Below are 22,276 nucleotides of genomic sequence, written 5' to 3'. Positions count from 1 at the left end.
ATCCAGGGATTTACCCTCCACAAGCATGAAATGAGAGAAACCCTCACTGTGATCCTGGATTATCAGACAACTTCACTATTCACAAGTCTCTCTCTCTCTCTCTCTTGCTCTCTCTTGCTCTCTCTCTCTCTCTCTCTGATGATATAAATGTTTTTTCCTAATTCAGAACATAATTCAATAAGTCTTACTTTCATAAATGTGTGCTGCTGGGGGTTGCATTTTTTATGGGTTTTAATGGGACCATCTAAGCATGTATAGAAATGTTAGTATGAGACACATTTCTATTCCAAAACCTTTTGGACAGAAAAATCTTCATGTTTTTTTTGGTTGTGCCATGGAAGCTTGATTGTTTTACCACTCATAGAATACTGAATTATCATATTGTCAAACAACACATTTTACTAAATTTAGCTTGACATACTGTAGATTTTTTACTTACACAACTTTTATTGACAGTGGCTTTGACAAAACAAATTAACTGGTTTCCCCAAAATGACCTTTTGTTTTTGTGTGGCTTTGAACTTCAAACTGTATGTGACATTTCAGTTGTTGATAAGATCTTTGTAAGTGATGTCCAGATGTAAAAGGTTGTTGTTGTTTTTGTCGGTGTTTTAAACAGCTCCTTGGAGGTCATTGATCTGGACGTGAGTGTTGCTATGGTTACTGGCTGCTGTTGTTTTTTGTAAAACAGGCATCTAAGCCTTGGGTTCACCTCTATAGGCAATAAAACAAATTTAGACATTTTAGACACGAGGAATTGTGTGTGTGTGTGTGTGTGTGTGTGTGTGTGTGTATGTGTGTGTGCGTGAAAGAGAGACTGTATAATGTGGTCAGGCATTCATAAACTTAAGTGTCCCTATCAGGTTCAAAACAGAGCCAGACCAAAATAGCAACTGATTGGACCAGAGACATTGTGTTAATTAAAAGGAGAGAAAAGCAGTGAATGACCACACAGAAGACTTGAACCATCCGATCCGCTTAGGCACAAAGCTAAGTTAGCCACCCCCCGGTTGGCAGTGGCTGACTGCGTTATGATGTTCCAAGGCTGAAGAAACAGCTGGAGAGGCAGGTGTGACTGGCGGAACACTGCCCTCTGAATTCACAAAACAGACTGGACGCTCTTTGGCCCCCTGGTAATTTGAGTTTGAGACCCCTGGTATAAGGTGTATTTCCCCATCAGTTCCTTCAATCAAGACAACAATGAACACAATAACTTGCATGCAGCAATGAACACAATAAATCGACCGTCTATAGGCTATCAATGTTTCTGCTCCTTCAGTAGGTGAAGCTGGGTGGGCTGTTGAGCTCAACTGCCTCAAAATGTCACTTTTAATGGTGTGTGATATTATCAAATAACAACTTTAGATGTGAATATCAGTAGTTAAAAGAAGAAAGCAGATTCCTGACTGGGTCAACTGACTCTGACCTGTCACAACCTTTTCCCCTGGGCTGTCTGAGAGGGATTAGCATTTTTTTTTCCAGCAAAGGGGAAAAAAAAACTTTCCCACAAACACAGTCGAGGCTGACACCGACTATATATAGAGCAAGGAAAGTGATCAAGTAATGGGTCCAAAGGTTGGAGAAAGCAGATTTTTCTAAAAGCACATTGGGAAATGTAGTGTGCCTGTGCAGGTTTCCCCCCACCGTGGCTGTTTCTGCTTGAACTCCTGGAGCCTCGTAGCCTGGATACCAGCCTGAACTCCGCCCACAAAATTTGGTCTGGGAGATTCAGTCTGGAATTGAACTAGTTGGGAGAGATTAAACGGCCCAGAAAAGTGATCTGACCAATCAAATTGTAAGGACGGGCTTTATACGTTGATGGACAGATATAGATAGAATATACATCGAACAAAGATGGCGCCGTCTTAGTGGGACATATTTTATATGATTTAAGCTATCTACACGACTTTTCTATTTCTATACTATGTCTACATTGACTCGGTTAGTTGTGTATACGCAAAACGAGTGTTGCCGAGGATTGTAGGTCTTAACTGAAGCACTCTAGACCATTATTGATAGGTTATGCTAACGCGTAGACAAAAAAACATTGAAACAAATGGTAGCTTCTAGCCTTGAGTGCTAATTAAGTAACGTGAGCAGGCATATCTCAACAGATATTGACAGCGCATTCATTTTGAAAGAGGAACAGAGAAACGCGATCAAGGCATTTGTCGATTGAAAATATGTTTTTGCCGTCCTTCCTACGGGATCAGGTAAAAGTTTAATCTATCAGATGGTAATACTACGTTGCTCTGATTGGTTCTAGGTATCCAATTCAGCGAAGAGGAATTTTCTTTCCTGGTTCGTTGAAACACGCCCCATAATCACAGCCCAATGGTTCGGTCTCAGACTCATATTCTGACTAGAATTATGACATCGTCAGGCTAGGAGCCTCGGTGACTGAAGTGGTAATGAGGTGCAGAGCCCACTCATGGAAATGAGAGCTTTGCTGAGGTCAAGCAGGACTGGCGACTGAGCGCACATTAGTGGTGCTAGAGGCTCTGTTGCTAGGGGGCTACAATGCATAGACTGACAGTGACCAGTCTCAAAGAGATCACTGTCACATGTAACTGACCAACCTCAAGGATTGAATTTTTTTTTTCATGGTCTGTCCTTTGTGCCTCTTTTTAGCTTGAGCTGATTTGTGATGTGTGTGTGTTATTTACATGATAATACTGGAATACAACAACATAAAAAAAAAAAAATGGTTACCCCTGACAACGATTACAAATAACAAAAGTAAACAGAAATAATAACAGCCTCCAGAAGATGGAGAACAAGGCGCATAACAACAAAGGGAAAGGACATATAATGAGGAGATGTGATCTATTCAGAGGACTGGGAAGTGGTGAGGAACCTTTTGACATGATGATATTATATGGATGATATTATCCTTTCAGCATCTGCCAGGTGATGGAGAATGTTTTGTAGTCGTACGGGAACCAATGGCACTTCAACCCTATACCACTCATAAGCTGCATGATAGTCTGTGTGTCCTTGCTCTGATCTTTCACCTCTTCACAGTCTGCCATTTGCTGAAGCAGAGATGGAGGATTACACAGCACACAGCATTTCATCAAAGATTCAACATTACAAATTACAGTCACAAAAATGAAAACGCATATGTTTTAGTATTGCTCTATGCCATCAACAAAATATGATTGTCATTTTGTAGGGTGAAAGGCAGTCTTGATGTGTGTATTGAGTGTGTGTGTGTGTGTGTGTGTGTGTGTGTGTGTGTGTGTGTGTGTGTGTGTGTGTGTGTGTGTGTGTGTGTGTGTGTGTGTGTTTGCGGGTGGGTGTGTGTGGGTGTGTGTGTGTGTGTGTGTGTGTGTGTGTGTGTGTGTGTGTGTGTGTCAGAGAGAGAAAGAGAGAGAGGGGGAGGTGTTTTTTAAAAGGCTTGTAGATTGCATGATCAAATATTTAACCTTATTCCAAGCTTGGCCAGCAGAGAGTGCTGTGCACCTTAGGATGAGGTGCAGGCTGATACAGATTTCAGTGTGAAATAGCCGAGCTGACACAGCCATGAAATCATCAGCACTTATAAACAAACCAAGAAACTCCCAAAATGTACAATGATAAAAAAGCACTTTGCTTTGTATCATCTAAAGAGGGATGTAGTAGCAGTAAATCACCACAAAAAAGGATTTTAAACATCATGCCTTAGCAAAATGCAACTACATTTTAAGCAATAAACACTGTTTTGCAAGAGCTGTCTCATATACTCATGAGGTCCTCCTGCACCAATAGAAGTATCTCACTATCACTGCGGTACCTGCTCAGCAGCATTATGTTCAGGACACTAATTGCTTTCCACAGTCTGGTGTTTCTCATGGAAGCCCTAATGAATTATTGGAGCGACTCAGGGGCTGTGTTGTGAGTGACGGCAGCCGTGAACACAGAGTGGGACATTCTGGAGGGCAGTGGAGTCATGCTTCTAATATGTCCCACACTGGTGTGAGGGACCTGGCTCTCATAGAGAGAAGAGTGGAAATGACCTGTCAGAGACTAAGCTGCAAGTCACCTACTGGTCTCCTTAGTTGCTTTCCCTTCATGCCTGATCACCAACGCCGCAACGCACACAGCCATGGACGATAGGGACTCTCCAGTGGAGACCAGGATTGACCTGGAGTGCATTGAGCAGCAGCTAAGGACAGAGCTCTGGGAGCAGCCAGGGGTGTACTCTGCCGCAGAGGCAGACACGGCCCTCGAGGAGCAGAGTGAGGGACAGGGGGAGGAAGGCCCTGACGGAGATGCCGCGTCCTCTCCCAGCAGCATCCAGCCTCTGGTGAAAGACAGGGACCCTAAGGGAGTCAACAAATGCCTTAAGGTAATTTACCTCACCTCCCACTGTATCTCGAACAGCAATAGCCATGGCAGTAACAGAATAACAGTGTTGTATTTATTTTCATCCAAACACATGGGGAATTTCAGGGTATATTGCTGACACAACATGAAACAGAGCCAGGGTTATCTTTTAGCCTCCTAAAAACCTTGTAACTTTGGTAATTATGAGAGGCTGAACAGGCACTAGATATGGAGCTATGGTGCCCTCTAGCTGCAGATTACAGCACAACAGGTTTGGTCAAATTTTTCTGTGACTTGATTAAAAATGATGATATTGTGCACTTATTAAATCTCAGACTCGGTTGGTTAGTTACTGTCATGGAATAAGAACTCCCTGATCTGGGGAATGTCTCCCTCCCTCAGTGAAGCACCACCTCATCACTGATAATCATAGCCTCTTTGTTTGGCAATTCCATCAGGAACAATCACTGTAGATTTTAGAGAATTGTTTTTGTGCTTATGTGATCACAGCACTGATGGCAAACACCTGTCCCCACAGGTCAATTTTGAGGATGTGATTGCGGAGCCGCCGTCGGTGCGCAGTTTTGATAAGGTCTGGCTGGGGAGCCACGCGACGTTTGAGGTGTCGCGGCTATGGTTCTACCGTCTCATATCTCTTCTGCTGGCTGTCCCCGTGTCACTGATTGCAGGCATTCTGTTTGCCATCCTCAGCTGCCTTCATATATGGTGAGATCATTTTAATTAAAGCATGAGATTAAACAGAGCTTTTGATTTGCTCTTAAACATGGAAATAAGATGCGAATGGACAGAACAGCTCAACTAGAAATGATTTTTGCTGCATGATAGTATAATGAATGGAAGGTTTATAGGTTATTACTAGCCTGGATACCAGCCTGAACTCCGCCCACAAAATTTTTGGTCTGGGAGATTCAGTCTGGAGTCGAGCTAGTTGGGAGGGATTCAAGCCCACCGAAAAGTGATCTGACCAATAAAATTGTAAGGGCGGGCTTTATACGTTGATGGACAGATATAGATAGAATAGCCTATACATCGGACAAAGATGGCGCCGTCTCGGGAGCTTAGTGGGACATATTTTATATGATTTAAGCTATCTACACGACTTTTTTATGTCTACATTGACTCGGTTAGTTGTGTATACGCAAAATGAGTGTTGCCAAAGATTGTAGGTCTTAACTGAAGCACTCTAGACCATTATTGATCGGTTATGCTAACGCGTAGACAAAAAAAACATTGAAACAAATGGTAGCTTCTAGCCTTGAGTGCTAATTAAGTAACGTGAGCAGGCATATCTCAACAGATATTGACAGCTCATTCATTTTGAAAGAGGTACAGAGAAACGCGATCAAGGCATTTGTCGATTGAAAAGATGTTTTTGCCGTCCTTCCTACGGGATCAGGTAAAAGTTTAATCTATCAGATGGTAATAATACTACGTTGCTCTGATTGGTTCTAGGTATCCAATTCAGCAAAGAGGAATTTTCTTTCCTGGTTCGTTGAAACACGCCCCATAATCACAGCCCAATGGTTCGGTCTCAGACTCATATTCTGACTAGAATTATGAGTATGACATCGTCAGGCTAGGTTATTACAGAAACAAAATGGAAAATTAAATATTTTGTGTGAGAGACTGTATGAAGGTGAAATGGGGATAATTAGACAGTGGAATAAATACTAACTGATCAGAACATGTGTGGTGACGGGTAAACAGCGTGTTGTCTGCTCCTTCATCATTCATATTGTGATGACAACAATGACTGACATTGACTGTGAATAGAAAACAAGCCTCGGCAAGATTTCCATTGTAATTACACTTCAAATCCGCATCCCCTGGCGACTCAAACACACCTCTCTGCTCTGTCCAGGCTGATCATGCCCTGCGTGCAGCTGACTCTCATCAACATGCACTGGATCAAGGTGGTGTGGGGGAGCGTACTGGACATAGCCATCGCTCCTCTCTTCAGCAGCGTGGGCAAGTGCTGTGGAGCTATAAACATCCACCTGGCCAAGGACTGAAGCCCTGCACCCCCCCCCCTCTCTCTCTCTCTCTCTCTCTCTCCCTCTCTCCCTCTCTCTCTCTCTCTCTCTCTCTCACACACACACACACACACACATACAAACACACACACACACACACACACACACACAATTATGTTATATAAACCACATTTATCACTTATCAAAAAACTTGTAATTAAGTGAGGTAGTTTCTTAAATTGTCAATCTTAGTGAGAAAGGACTGTGCCATGGACATCAAACACCCTGCTAATGTCAGGCTATGCCTATGTAGATAAGAGAATATGAAATAACATCGGTCATCATCTAATGACTTATTCATGGACACTTTAAAGGCAAGGTGTGATCAAATGTCTAACAGATCTACTGTACTTTGAGACCATTCTTTTTGAACCATTGCAGGAAGGTAGGACTCTGTTAACTTTTTAACATTTCTTGCCGTTTCAAGTTGTCAAGTGTGACATGAAACTAGTGGGTGTCCTCTGGAGAATGACCCCTCTGACCTCCTAGTGCAAAATCCCATTAAAGAAAGTTTGTGAAACACCTTTTCAACCCCTAACTTCCAGTGTCAATTACACATTACAAAGTGGATGCACACACACACACACACACACACACACACACACACACACACACACACACACACACACACACACACACACACACATACACAACACACACACACACACACACACACACACACACACACACACACACACACACACACACACACGCACTCAACCATACACAAGGGAAGTTCTAAAAGTGTGTGAAAGTGAAATAGACCCAGCTGTCAACAGGTGGATGGTCTGATTAGGTGGTCAGTGAAGCATGCTGACCAGATAGGAACAATGGCCAGTCCAACTTCCCCATCACACAGATGAGAATGGATCGAGCTTAAGAGGACCAGGCCTGAAGAAAGTCCCTCCAGATATCCTCCCGAGCAGACATGTCCTGGTCTAATCTAATGGATTTCATCCCCTTTCATTCCGTTATCTGTATTGTTTTAGCCCCAAGACGTTTACATTTGAGATTTTATTTAATCCGTACATTTCTTTGCTGTGTGTGTTATTACTTAAGATATTGTTTTGTGTTTACGTAACGTTGACTTTCATTATTGGTCTATGTTTACTGAGGGCTGGATGGTATGGGTGCTCTATAATCATTCCCAAGGGTCCGTGACATTGTTACTCAGTAGCAATTCACTGTGGTAGGCCTCTGGGTTCTGTGCTTAAGGGAGTGCTCAGATGGGGAAGGCACATAGTATAGCTACAAACAAACACAACTACCTGATAGTTCTGTCCAATGCATGGTTAAGGATATCATCATTACTATAACTTTGCACTTTGTTTACATTGTGTTGGTGGTGATAGTGTTTTCAGTTCCTCTACGGCTACGCAACTCTTTGGCAGTTCACACAGTGTTACCAAAACACACAACAGATAGAAGAAATGAAGAAAGCATCTTTTATTATTTTAACTGTTGTAAAAAATTGAAAATAATATCAATGTAAAACTATAATAACAAAATAAAATTCTTATAATTAATCTCTCTGTCTATAGTCTGCCTGTCTGTCTGCCTGCTTGTCTGTCTGTCTGTCTGTCTGGTTATTTGTGGCTACTAGTTAGAGACAAGAGTGCCTCTTCCCAGCTCACTTTACTGTATTGACATAAACAGCAGCACACGCATGCTTAGCCTGCCCTCTGGAAGATATTTTTGTAGCCTTTTCCTCCGGGGCCGCGCCCCACCCTCATTCACAGGCCGATGGCAACATTTGTGAAATGAGGTTAGCTCTGCTCCACCACGGCTTTGGAGACATTCCTCCGCTCCCCTCGCTCTTGTTGTCTCTCCTCAGTCTCATCAAGACGCTTATTATACCCAATTTGCCTGCATTAAAATGTAATGTGATATCGATACCATGAAACACGATCAGTGGTACTTTGACACGGCACAATTATTGTTGCTATTATTGTCAAATTACACGTAATGTTATTAAAATAGAAACAAATTCATCAACTGTTCAGGATAAGGCGTGTTCTGACCTAATACATGTGCATGTTGCCTCTCACTGACACACACACATCCCTGCTGTGTGGTCAGGTAACATGCATCAAAGGTCTATGAAGAAAGTGGAAGGGGATCGAGTTTAATAGGTGGTTTAGACTTATCATGAGTTATGCATTACTATGGTTTCTGTTTATCCAAAACCGCTATTTTAAGACCAGGCTCATTCCAAGCAGTTTAACCTAACCTAATATACCTAAATATATTTTTAATTCCTCCAACGACCAGATTTATACTGTCTCTATCCGAAAATGGCCTGTTCTTCAGATACTGCTGGTGTCCTCCACTTTAAATATAGTGATGTGGATGAAACGGCATAAAAAGTTTGTTCAGGAAGAAGAACGGGTCTTTTTGTAACCAACTCTTCATTACAAGTGCTGAAAGGAGTCTGGTTCATTTTAGAAACAAGCACGCCAGCATTCTATTTCATCTGCAACTCAAGGCAATTTCATCTTTCCGTGGTCCAATGTAGCATCATCAGACACAACAAAACACTAACTCAGGTAACAGTCAGTTCAAATAAAAGTGACATTTCACAATAATGTCGACCTGAATAGACTGAATACCTCATCAAAGTTGTGGCAGAGAGTTTTTCATAAAACCCTTGCTAACAGTGCAAATCAGTGGGCGGTAGAGAACAGATCATCAATAAATCCAATTTCAGGAGGATCTAATGATGAAGAAATATTGTGGATGTCGTATTCAACCGAGGTTTCACATAGGGGGTGAATCATTCATCAGCTGCTGCATATGGGCCTGACAGGAATGCCACTGGCTCATTTTTCAAACCTGGATATCGGCAATCACCATTAAATACCTCAGGATTTATTACACAAACCTTTCTGTCCTCCAGATTTTAAACCTCAACCTGAATGTTCTTCCTCTGGATGAATTAGTGAATAATGAAAGTGTCTGTATAATAAGCCTGCTGTAGTGTGAAGGATAGTGACATGTGCCTTAGTTCCTGAGGGTAGGAGTGGAGAGGTCTGTCACCTGATCCCCTGACAATGAAAAAATCCACATGACTTTATCAACTGTGGTGGCAGTAAGGCATGGGGAGGAGGTATAGGAGAACATATAACATTGACTTAACACGCATGGAACTGCTGCTGATCAGGAAGTCTGGTTTACCAGTCTAGTGTTATTCAGGCTTGTGATAGATCAATCACTAGGAAACACACATCTCCTGAGACTATTGATATTCATCTTCTCTTCCCCTGAAAAAAAACACAAATTGGCCCTTTGTTTGGAAATGGACTCCTTGAATCCATGCACAAATTCATCTTATGTTCCCTGACAAATCCTCCAAAGATGTTAAGGTCCAATGTCTCAGGTGAATCTGTTACGCAGTTAAGGATTGTCACGGTCACAAATTATAGGACTGAACTAAAAGTAAGAATAGAGTGGCAATATTCTATGTTTTGATGACTACCAAATTGCAGAGTTGAATCTTTAAACTATACCAAACATAGAAGAATAAGATAGTGGAAGCTGTAGTGAAATATTATTGCTTTACTTGATACAAATACAACTAAATATCCTTTGCAAATGGAAATGGAAGCTGCCCCATATACAAATCCATGAAATGCTGCTAGATCATTGAGAGGATCTGTGTTGCATTGTCTGGATTCTTTTAGGGAGAGAGCTTCCACTGGTGGTGCGGTGCCCAAACAAGACTTCTGAGTGGAAATTCATGCCACTGTGCAACTCCTGCCTGCTCAACCCAACAGGACAGTGTGAAATGTGACACAGCCGTGGGTTCCCCTTTAAGACGTGCTTTTACTCCCCTCTCTCTTTACCTCTCTCTATCCCTCTCTCTTCCCCTCTCTCTTTACCTCTCTCTCCTCCTCTCTCTTCCCCTCTATCTTCCCTTCTCTCTTTCCCTCTCTCTTCCCCTCTCTCTTTCCCTCTCTCTTCCACTCTCGCTCCCCCTCTCTCTGTGTGAGCCCCTATGTCTGAACCCTAACAGGTCCCTTGGGCGGAGACTGTACAGGAACCCTTTTGACAGGAGGCCTGCCTGGAGCAGCTGTCCACTGGCATTCCACAAGTGTCGTCACACCAGTGTCACACCAGTGCCGAGAAGCGTGTGTGTGTGTGTGGGGGGGGGGGGGGCAGGGGTCCAAGGGGTCTGCACACACACACTGCTACCCAGCGCTCCACTCTTTCACTTCTCTCAAAGCCCGGATCCCCACGTCTCTCTCTCTTTCTCTCCCCGTTTCTCACCTCTCCTCCCTGCTCCGGGCACACTGCCCCACCATGGCGGACCAGTACAACATGCACGAGGAGAAGTACGTGAACGACAGCCACACCAAGGAGATAGACCTGATCAACCGGGACCCCAAGCAGATCAATGAAGATGTTGTGAAGGTAAGCAGTGGAGATATTTAGAAACTTTCTCATACATCATTCTTCATGGCCTCCTTTTGTGGCAAACAGAAAAGGCTGGAAAGAATCAAAAGCTCATGGTTGCCAAGGGCTGCAGACCACTGTGTATCTGAGGTTTGTGTGATATGTGCCAAAAATAGACCCGAGGCCTACTTCTCCAGCCAGCTCACGGCACAGTAGGGTTTATTTCTGGAAAGGGGGTAAAAGGGTGTGTCAAATGGATTAGGCCATTTCATATCTAGTTTCCCTATTTTGTTTTGGTGTTCGATTTTAAGGGGAAATCATAAGATAATAGGAGTTGATAGTTCAACTTAGCCATGCTACTAATAGTACTAGTCCCCATACTAGTGTCATGGGGAAGATGTTCTTTGGATGAGTCATACCTTGAATGTTCTACCTCCCTTGAAACCTGTTACACTGCTAGCAATCACTGTAATGGGGAAGTTTCTTTTGGCTACCATGTGTATTGTTTGATTATTTTAAAGCTTCATAATGCTTGTGACACAAGCGACGTTGTATTCGAGACATTAGGCATATTCTGCTGAAGAGTTACAAGGATATTACAATCCATGCCATTTTCTTATTCATGTTTGATGTTCAGGTGTGGAGCTGCCAAGGCAAGTTAACATTTTAATTGACCTCTTTGTGCTGCTGCTCATCTCAAAAATAAAACATCGATGGTATGACTGAACGATATTTGTGGTAAAAGCACTGAAATATTGGAGTGTGATGTAACAGTGCCCCCTGCTGAAATGCCTAGAGGTGAAATTTGAGGGTGTGGTAAACGGATAAAGCTTTTAATGCCACCTGGTAAAACAAGTGTGAGATTTTGTCATCTGAAATAGACATTTTAAAATCAAGGTCTACTACCATCGTAGTTTATTATGGACCTCTAGTTTCTATACCACTAAGAAATACCAAAAGAAAACAGTATTTGCCAATCTTGTCTGTCAGATATGTAATATGTTTTACTGATGCCCAGGTGGACTTTGAGGATGTGATTGCTGAGCCAGACGGAACCCACAGTCTGGATGGAGTCTGGAAGGCCAGCTACACTACCTTCACCGTCTCCAAGTACTGGTGCTACCGCGTGCTGTCGGCTGTCTTCGGCGTGCCGGTGGCCCTGCTCTGGGGCTTCCTGTTTGCCTGCATTTCCTTCTGCCACATCTGGGCTGTCATGCCATGCATCAAGAGCTGCCTGATCGAGTCCCAGTGCCTAAGCCGGATCTACTCGCTCTGTATCCACACCTTCTGCGACCCTCTCTTTGAAGCCTTGGGCAAGGTCTGCAGCAGCGTGCGCGTTGTCATCCGTAAAGAGGTGTAAAGCCACGGGGGACAGCAGGAGTGTTTACAGGTCTGTTTGGGCACAAACAGCAGTGCATCTCTCTCCATGCTTGTTCTCTCCCAGCATCTTTCCCCATTTATCCCCACTATGCCTTAACCCCTGCAACCTGCCCCTGACATGCCTTAGTGCTTCTGTTGCCCTGTCATGGCCTCTTGGTCAGTCCGAACAAGTGCAACTTAAAGATCTGTGCCACAACCACGTGTGGAGGCCATACTGAGAAAGAAAATAAGCTCTATTAATTGAGGTGACAGGACTTGCAGCAGGGAGTGTAACCCTCTGTGTGAATGACAAACAGCATGCTGACGACAGAAGCTGTGCTGTAGTGTCAATTGTATGTAACACCACAGTGAGATTGTTTGAAGACTAAGTATGTTGACATAATGCAGTATCAGACGATGTGTGTTCTCACTTCTTGACAGTAATTGTTTAACTAGTGCCATGTAACCAAGACTATTACAGTATTAGTAGAGGAAAGAAAGCAATGTTGACTTTTTTAATACTCTGGCAGAAAGACATGATTCTACCATTCAATTACCTTTTGTATATTTAAATAAATGTATTCTAAATATGTGTTCCTGATCCATCTTTGATATCTTTTCATAGTGACATTTAAAACATTTAAAAGTTACTGCATTGGATTTGGGCAGAACAAAACTAACACTACATGACATGCTGACTTTTATTATTTTGTCATATTTATTTTTATTACACCTCTGAAAAAAAAACTTTACCATCCATAGACTTTGACTCAATTGGCACATACATTTTCATTTTCAATAAATAAGAGCTACATCTATACAGTTTTAATTATACCACACTAAATTGAAAATTACCATATTGTTTTCAAAGAAAAAAAGTCAGTAGCCTAATAAAAGAAAAGGTGAAATGTACACCTTACAAACTTAGGTGAACCTTTTTTGTAAAATGAGTAGCCGACGTAATAAAATAATCCCAAAACATTGTTAATACTGTAATATATTATATGTGGACCAAGGTTTCAAGTCTGTGTGTTAAGGCAATTCATTAGTCATTTCATAGTCCCCCAATCCATCTTTATACAATACAGATAAATAAGAATAGAAATTGTGTAACGTCGTATTTTTCTGTGAAGTGTAAACATATTCTATGTCTTCTGTGTGCTTATAGCAAATCTCAGAGGAATCCAGAAAGGGCGATCATTCAGAGTTGTGATAACATAGTATAAATATTGAAATATATTACACAGATTCTTCTATACACATTCCTTCATCAGGTCCTACATTTATTTCATGGAAAAAGAAAGTGACAAACTCTTTCCTTCTCTCTCTGGAAAAAAGAAAACAAGAATTAGTGGGTAGACTTGTCACATTAAGTCTATCTTGTAATGTTTGTACAATCCAATGACTGTGCAAAGTGGTGATGTCAGGTATGGCATGGGTTCACAAGGTGAGGCCAAACAACCGTGGACAGTACAGACACATCATGAGGCCACATGTGGGTGAATTGCATTAATAAAGAACCATATTTTTCCGTAGACTAACAGTTTTCTTTTTAAAGGCCCTTGCTTTACGGCACAGAGAGATTGGGGCCATTGTGCGGGACATGACTAAAGCACGATGTGAAGCCATTTACAAGGGTCAAATGACCAAATCAGACATGGAAAGTTCACACACCGACTGTGTCTCAGTCAATAAAGCAATAAAGAATGAAAATAAAGAATGTCACCACATTCGACCACGCTAGTTATGGTAGGTCTCAGACCAGGTTACAGAACGCAAGACGATGTCACACAGACGGGTGAGATAATGGATGAGGAGGTGGCTTGATGAGTCGGGGAGGGAAGCTGCAGGGCGTGTCCCCCCTTCAGAGTGTTTGCCGTGATGGGGCTGACTTGGGATGTTAGTGAGGGAGAGCACCTGGAGCTGGACCAGGAGCTACACTACGTGGTGGAAGTCTGAGTGATGCTCCGTTGGCTACTGGCGCTTTTGATGACGTACGTGGAGGAGTTGCTCTTACGGCTGGAATCCTGGTCTCGCTCGCAACGGCACTGCGAGGACTTCAGGTAGTTAGCCGGGCAGCAGAGGAGCGTCTGCCGTAGGTCGTGGAACAGGTGGCCCGCGAAGAACATGTAGATCCAGGGGTTGCAGCAACTGTTCAGGCTGCCCAGGAGCATGGAGATGATGAAGGGCATGGCTAAGACAGGAGACAAGGGACAGGGCCAGGGAGACATTACTCAGATCCTACATCAATGTCATAATTAATGGTTCATTTCAAATCATTTTCTTTACGCACGTCAAGCAAAAATTGTCACACCATCCATTTGCTCCTCAGAATAGTACTGATTTGTTAGACATAGAAATGTGTGCAGGGCATCGGCTGCTCATTTGGCTGAGTGAACAAGCGCACCCTGATTAGAGAACGTTACTGAAATGTCAAAAGAGTAGAAATGCCCCCGATGCAGAGTGGCCCCGTCTCCCTGTATGGCAGCACTCAATCGTGCCTGTGGCTTCTGGGGGGGGAGGGGTGTTGGGGGGAGGGGGGGGGGCGACATTTACACCGCAGTCACTCCACCGCTCAGCAGGCATTTGTCACAATAGGTTCAGATGAACAGGATTGGTAGGTGACCCACATTTAACCTCTTCCTGCTGTTCGCTAATTTAATTTCCATTTAACCATCCTTCTCTCGCCACAAAGTCATTACACCATTATATTTTTTAAAGGACATTCAGATTGATGACATTGCACAGCTCTTCCACTGATTATGTGGTTATGTACTGGCTAATAATGAAATTCTACATGAGGCCTTAACAATACATACAGCAAATACAAAAGTATGTTAATTCATCTCTTGGAGGAGTTATTTAGGAGCTTTTGGTGATAATCTTTTACCTCTCTATGCTTTCCAGCATCAATCAATTGTTAATAATCTCTATTTACCTATTGTATATTTACTGTTATTCACTTTTCGATCCTAATTGATAGATCATCTTTCAATTGGCAGTAGTGATAAATGCAGATATTGATACAAACAACATTCTTAAAACATTTTTCTACCAGGCTGTTGTTAGAAGTACAACTTTCTTTGTAACCATGTGTTGGGGCAGCAGCATTAGAGCCAGTGACACTAAGAAACTTTGAAACAAATTGATAAAGAAGGCTGGCTCTGTGCTAGGGACGGCTCAGTAGTTCCTAGAGTTGGTTGTGGAGAGAAGGATGTTGCAGAAGCTGTTCAACATAATGGACAAGACTACACGCCCCTACACAACCTACAGGTCAGACAACAGAGTGTCTTCAGTCAGCCCTGCTGCAATCAGGACTGTTAGAGGAGCTCCCTCCTGTCCACTGCAATAGCTATCTACAATGAGTCCTGTCTGTGCCAGGAGAGGAGATAACTCACAAAGCAAATTTAAATTTAAATTTGCAGATTAATAGAGATATCTTGTCTTAAAGTAAAATCCTGATTCCTAGTTATTTATCATATTTCATCTAGTATAGTCGTATTTGTGTGCATATACAACCACTACTATACTAGATAAAATAATAAATAGATATAATTAAATCAGGATTTCACTTTTTACCGGTCTGTGTGTATTTTGTAAGTTATGTGTTTTTTGCCATTTATTTGAATTGCTGTTGCAGCTCTGAAATGTCCCCTCTATCTAAAAATCTCTGGGTATTCTTGAGCATAATCACTACTTTGCATGGTCACATGCATTGCCAACCCTCATATGATGCTAGATGCTAAATTGTTGTGCATGAGTAATCACCATTTATGCAGTTTTATCCTTCATGTCCAGGACACAATCCCTAAGGACAAAGGGAAAATAGCCCCCACAAATTGCAGGTAAATCAGAATAAAAGGTGGCAAGGGTATTCAAAATGTCTCCCATTCTGGAGCTGTCAAGCATTATGCTGACAAATGACTGTAGTCTGACGATGCCTGGAGGCTCCTTAGCCATTCCTGGAGGAGCTGATGTATTCACTGACATTTCAAGTCATATTTTATGAGTGGAGTATGTAAAAGACGACGTGTGTGTTCATAAACATAAGTCTGTACTTTGGTCCAAAGTCCACATTTGGCCTTGGTCATATTTGTCATGACCAGTAGTGTGTACCTGCTCTGTGTACTTTTGAAAATGGAAGGCCTCCCATACAGACAGTTGCCTGACAGACCATGGTTTACACACTATAACTGCAAAAATTTCACCTATTCTAGCATGAGTCATCAAACAGACTTGAAAGTGTATAATAAAGCATACATGTGAACAACATCCATGGGACTTTTTGTTTGACTTAAACCACCATCAGTGTATACAGAGATTCACAATATACAGTGGCAGGACTGCAGATTGATTTCGTTTAGTTTGTAGCCCTTCACCATGACAAGAGAATGAAATATGATGGATGGATGGATGTATGAATGTTTGGCATCTAATCCTCTTCCCCCAATGATCTTCCTACAAATATCAACTAGCACAGGGACTGGAATCCTACAGTACACATACTTAATACTGTAAGTGTGTGTGTGTGTGTGTGTGTGTGTGTGTGTGTGTGTGTGTGTGTGTGTGTGTGTGTGTGTGTGTGTGTGTGTGTGTGTGTGTGTGTGTGTGTGTGTGTGTGTGTGTGTGTGTGTGTGTGTGTGTGTGTGTGTGTGTGTGTGTGTGTGTGTGTGTGTGTGTGTGTGTGTGTGTGTGTGTGTGTGTGTGTGTGTGTAGGATGTGTGTTTGGATAGACAGCAATATTTTATGTGAAGAGTATGTGTTGTGTGCAAATTCCATCCATACAAGTCCGCTATCTCTTATCTAAACAGTGAATCCCTCAGAAATTTGGGTCAGCAACTCAAAGTAAATAGGAGAAAAGAAATGCTCTTGTTGCTGGGATCAAATGTTTTGCTTCAGGATGCTATTCTAGCCTCCTGTTTCTGCTGAGCACTAGACTTAGGTGGAAAACAGGAAACCAATGCAGTAGCCTTGACTGTTCTGTTGGGTCTGCAGTTTGATGCACGAGCAGACAGGGGGAAATCATTACCCTCTTCAGATGTTCCTTAGAGAGTTCTTAGACACTGTTTTCAGGGCATATGCCATTTGGCAACTACTTGCAAAATGCACCTTAACATACTGTATTTTTATGAAGGACACAAAATATACAAGATAGCTTTTTATAAAAAAAAGGCAGGATTACACACAAGCAGTGTGGGGCCTCCCTAACCACTTGTTCAACTTGATTTCATGTGTTTTCCATTCCAACATGTCCTTTTGGGTTTTGGTTTTGTATTCTTTACCCACAGAAAGACTTGATTATTTCCTTAAGTTTCTCACGCTTAAATATAATATCTTCTCAACTGAGGCTCATTTGAAAGACATGTCTTTGCCAACCCCACCATGGATATGCATTTCTTCTCCTGCACTAATTTACCACAATTTAGTGGATGGAGGCACTTTGGGATACCATTTAATCTTTTACATATTTTTAAACACTGGGGGTTTTGTGTTCATTTGAGACCTTGTTTGTTAGAACCTTTGAAGCATAATTGCAATGTTGGCAACAGTTCCTATTCTCAGGTCTTGAATATGTTCTGCACACATAATGATGGTCTCATTATGTGCCTCTTTTTGCTCTTCCTGTTGATTGGTGATTCTAGGTTTATTCAATGTATTACTGAACATACTGTTAATCTACCAACACAGGCATGGCTTAGATTCGGTTTGGAGCACCCAGAGATTTCTGTGGGATTCACTCCACTCATAATTATTTGTGCCTGAGGTATATGATATGTCTGTTTTATCTCAAATCTCAGTCAGCTAAAGGATCAGAGAGTCAGGCAGACTAGACTCACATAAACAACTAAACGGACCCTCTGCTACAGGGATGGAGAAGGGGGAAGGTAGGTTGACAAGGGGGATGCATTTTGCTATCAAGAGGGATGACCCCCCCCCCCCCCCTCCCCCACATGATCTAACTGCCAATATACACTAACTGCAAAGTATATTCTAAGATGAGTAAGAGGCAGTTGGAGTGTAAGCAATGTTTACCAGTCTTGTGTGTTTCAGACTGCAAATGGCATAAAACTGATACTGACTTTGTGCAGCATACAGAAAATAAATGGTAAGGCATCCTGCATCCTCCAGGCATACAAGGCGGCAGGGTTATCATTCAGAATGTGTAATGTTCAAAGTTTCATACTTCACTTATCACTTCACTAACCAATTTGTTTAAAAGTGTGTAAACATTAAAGGATTGATATTATTACAGGTATCTATCCTGCTGCGAGCATAATGGAACTCTGTGGATGTGGACAGATAATTTAATTCAAGACGTGAGCATAATACATACTGGTGTTTGGTGTTGTCATGGGGATTCAGATCGATTAATGAGAAAAATGTGAGTTTGTGTTCATCCGTCTGATGCTCAAAAACACGGTGACCAGGAGCAAACCAGTCTAATTGTGACAGATGTAAATAGGCGTGGTTTACTCAATGCCTGATAACACCAACCAGTAGGCTACGCACTTGGGCTCACACCCTCTAAAATCTCCAGTCTAGTAACAGCTGGTATTGTAATAAAAGATCACAGCAACTAAATCACTAACGTTATATTTATATCACATTGCATTTGCGATGGCGTGTTGACGAGACTAAACCTTTCTGATCAAACGCGACTAAACCTTTCTGATCAAGATGAGCTGTTGGGTAAGTTCACCCAACACCTGTATCTGGGCAAATATACACAATGTGTCCTATGGCCCTACATTTAGTTGCATTCCCCATTTTCATTTTGCCGTGGAAGAAAGAAATCCGAGGATGTAGTGGTAGGCTGAGTCTATTTCTTCACACAAACACTTTGGTATTGCCCTGCCAAAGTAAAAAGTAATGTATCTAAATTTAGAAGAGAGATATATACACATACATATAGCTGGGTTGATGAACTGGCAGTGTGTAAAAAAGTGAGTGAAATAGCAAAAGTGTAGCACTGGGTTGCTAGACTAGGCACTTTTCCCAAAATGGTGGCAGTGGGGCTAAATAAGCCAGAGCGTTGGGGGTAAGATGAACCAGCGGTTTACACTTAATTAGGTCAAATATGTGGTTATATTAGTGTTGCATCCCAATCATGAATAACTGACAGATAGCATATATTTCATAGTTTAAATGTAACATAATAGAGGTCATGGCACGTAGGCCTACAGAAGATGAACAGATATAGGGGCTCCATAGTTATGTGCCTATCGTTTTTGTGTATCTCCTTGTGGATGACGTAGACGCATCGCTCTTAGTATTTAGTGTGTGATGTTGGTGTGTATATTATGTTTAAAGTTGAGCCTGTTTGCAATTATGCCAAACATGAAAGTGAAAGTCTACACTTGAAAGTGGAAAACAAATAATCTGTGGATGTTCCTGCAAATAATAAAGTATGATTCAATTTAAGACATAGGCTACATGTCTATTTCTTAATCCTAGAGACTTGACTACCCATCTTCAGGTTTCAGAACTATAGATTTATTAGTTGTTGCCTTATATTTATTTCCTTAACACCAATACAATCAGCAGAATGGGGGATATTATAAATACATACGTACATGTACATGAAAAAATACATGAATTTTAGTTTCAAATCTGGTTAATACAATGTGTTTGTCTTAGATGGCTCGATTTACCCCTCAGTCAGTTGGATCAATTTACCCCTCACATGGGCCAGGACCCCTTTTGGTTGGGACCCCATACATAGATAGAAGGATACTTTATTAATTGTGTAGTTTATTTGAGTAAGGCACACTGCCAAGGTTTGAATCAATTACACACATCCTGACCTTGTCTTGCATGCATTCGTTTTATTACAGCCTCATATTCCTTAGGGTAAGGTAAGCCGTTTTTTTTTTTTTTTTTTTTTTTTTACTGCAGTCGACCAGTAGCCTAAGGAATAAGGCTTACCCCACTCTTCCCTATACCTTCAAGACTCTTGCCGCGGGCTACGTCATTTCATTTAAGTAGGCCTAATATGTATTGTCAATTTAAGACGCAGGCCAAGCATCATTAATTTCAGTCCCACACCTCAAGTTCTATCTCAATGAACAACCTAAAGGGCGCACAAACTGGGTTGTATGCACATCACGTACATCACATAAACTGACCGTAAAACATGTAAACATTTTTACTGATAGAGATTGGGTGTATATGCTACTACAATCTCTACGATAATTTAATTAAAGAAACCCCAATCTATACACATTTATACACATTTTCTTAATCATATTTGAAACTATGGTTAAGGAACTCAGACAAGAGGAACAATGCGTATGAAAATAGAACACATTAGGAGTGAATATTACAAAGATTTTAAGGAACATAGATAGATATGAGCAAGACTTTTCAACGCTCAATATGCGCACATGCGCTGCTCGAAACAGCTGAACATCAAGATAACTTACCCTCCCTTGGAGCCGCTGGATCCCACGCAGACCACATCTGCACGAAGAAAAACGGCGTCCAACAAACGATATAAGCCAACACAATGACAAATGTCATTTTCACGGTGGTTATCTTTGCTTTCGAAATCAGCTTCACGCTACTCACTCTTGCAAGCGCGTTTCCTTTGGATGCCTTTGGAGTAAGCGTGATACAGTGGTCTTTCTTTGTTTTCATTCTAAAGTTTTGCCATATTTTAAAGCTAATTAGTCCATAGCAGATACTCAATATAGCGACTGGTATTATATAGATGGTTAGGCTAATCCAAGTGATGTATGCCTTGGCACCCCAGGGCTGCACAAAGTCACCCCAACAGTCATAGACTCCAGGTCCAACTTCTTTCAAGGAGAAAATGCACACTTGAGGAATACTGAACAATAGGCTCAGGACCCATGACAAAACGACATAAAGTCGGTCCTTTCTCTTGTGCAAAGAACGGAGTGGCAGGCAGATTGCTAAACACCTGTCTATAGACATCAATACAAGCATATAGGTAGACGCAAACATGCCAACTACCTGCAGGTATTTGACTAATCTGCAAAGAATATCTGGCCCATAAAAGCGAAAAGTTATGTCCCAAATAAGTTGAGGCAAGACCTGAAATATTGCAACTACAAGATCCGCAATACTAAGATGCTTCATGAAGTAGTACATTCGCGACTGAGTGTGTTTGGTTGTATGAATAGCAACCAAGACGCAAAGGTTACCGGCTAGAGCTAGAAATAAGACCAGGGCGAGAACCGTCACCTCCACCTTGGCCACTTCTTCATTCCGCTTCAAGGGGTTCACTGTGCGGTTCCCCGCTTCAGTCGCGTTACTGAAGGATGAGTTCTTCCATGTCTCGTTGAAGGACCAAAAGTCATTCAAGATATCCTCCATGATGTCCGAACCGTGTATTCAATTACTCTTCATAGAATAGCTACAAAATATAGTTAGTCCTCAGCCATGGTAGGGCATATGCAAAAAGCAGTGTCCTTATTCCATGCAGGAAAACAGATGTGAAGACAAAACATCCGACCACTGTGTCCCACCAGCGTTCGCGCAAAATGAATCTTTTTTTCTCTCACTTGAAGCGTCACTTCTTCACTCCAAGCCGCCAGTCAGAAAAACAATAACAATACTGGATATTGGATACAAATGGGGAAATCGTTTACAATCAGTGGCGCATCGGCAATCATCAGTGAAATATCAAATGTATTGTAAGCTACACAGAGACACTTTTGTTATTGTTAGAGTGTCCAAAATCACATTTTGAAAAGACTACCCCTACAGTACTCATTATGCGCCCATTAGCACTCGATTAATTGCAGAGAAATGGCACACTTGCCAGGGACAGATAGGTTTTAGATGAAAATAAAGCATCCAACTTCCAACTCCACACCTTGCCTCCAGAGACTACACAACGTCGCGACTTCCCATTCACGCATACTTGTAGGGGACTACGCAAAGGAGTGAGACTTCCACATTATCTCCACTAGGTGTCCCTGTGTGCCACTGAAGGACTCAAACGGCGTGTATTGTGGTCACAGGTCCAGTCAATTGCTGACCAAATCATATTTTAAAATTACTTTTCAGTCGATGGCCCGTGAATATTAATTTTATGCAGATTAATCTACAGCCAAATTGTTTTGTGAACAGACAGAACAATACACTTAGTGTGAGTTGATTATGATGATCGATCATGTCCCTTCTTTCAGTATTCC

The 22,276-nt window shown here is 41.9% G+C and overlaps 3 protein-coding genes across 3 annotated transcripts; 2 read left to right on the top strand and 1 right to left on the bottom strand.

Annotated features, from left to right (window-relative positions):
- Positions 1 to 4,087: 4,087 nt before the first annotated feature.
- On the top strand, positions 4,088 to 6,341 carry LOC308371253 (caveolin-2-like; the record flags this gene model as incomplete). Its single annotated transcript, XM_080846099.1, has 3 exons — positions 4,088 to 4,330; positions 4,847 to 5,034; positions 6,191 to 6,341. 3 exons carry the CDS (start codon positions 4,088 to 4,090, stop codon positions 6,339 to 6,341), a joined length of 582 nt encoding a protein of 193 aa, XP_080702225.1.
- A 4,174-nt stretch (positions 6,342 to 10,515) lies between these two features.
- On the top strand, positions 10,516 to 12,705 carry cav3 (caveolin 3). Its single transcript, XM_080846264.1, has 2 exons — positions 10,516 to 10,772; positions 11,773 to 12,705. The coding sequence occupies exons 1-2, from the start codon at positions 10,662 to 10,664 to the stop codon at positions 12,112 to 12,114; spliced, it is 453 nt and encodes a 150-aa protein (XP_080702390.1). The 5' UTR covers positions 10,516 to 10,661; the 3' UTR covers positions 12,115 to 12,705.
- A 1,275-nt stretch (positions 12,706 to 13,980) lies between these two features.
- oxtra (oxytocin receptor a) lies at positions 13,981 to 21,454 on the bottom strand. Its single transcript, XM_080846263.1, has 2 exons — positions 20,537 to 21,454; positions 13,981 to 14,307 (listed from the first exon to the last, which is right to left on the bottom strand). The coding sequence occupies exons 1-2, from the start codon at positions 21,450 to 21,452 to the stop codon at positions 14,054 to 14,056; spliced, it is 1,170 nt and encodes a 389-aa protein (XP_080702389.1). The 5' UTR covers positions 21,453 to 21,454; the 3' UTR covers positions 13,981 to 14,053.
- Positions 21,455 to 22,276: the final 822 nt, after the last annotated feature.

Source organism: Sprattus sprattus (assembly GCF_963457725.1).
Source record: "Sprattus sprattus genome assembly, chromosome: 10".
Lineage (NCBI taxonomy): Eukaryota > Metazoa > Chordata > Actinopteri > Clupeiformes > Clupeidae > Sprattus > Sprattus sprattus.
Note: the sequence above shows the minus strand (reverse complement) of the source record. Positions and strands in the feature narration are given on the sequence as shown.

Bases quoted from the DNA above. Each gene is read 5' to 3' on its own strand.
- cav3 (XM_080846264.1), top strand. From the start codon at position 10,662: ATGGCGGACCAGTACAACATGCACGAGGAGAAGTACGTGAACGACAGC. The intron at 10,773-11,772 runs GTAAGCAGTGGA...ACTGATGCCCAG, and splicing joins TCAATGAAGATGTTGTGAAG to GTGGACTTTGAGGATGTGAT.
- oxtra (XM_080846263.1), bottom strand. From the start codon at position 21,452: ATGGAGGATATCTTGAATGACTTTTGGTCCTTCAACGAGACATGGAAG. The intron at 14,308-20,536 runs GTAAGTTATCTT...CTCCTGTCTTAG, and splicing joins TCCAGCGGCTCCAAGGGAGG to CCATGCCCTTCATCATCTCC.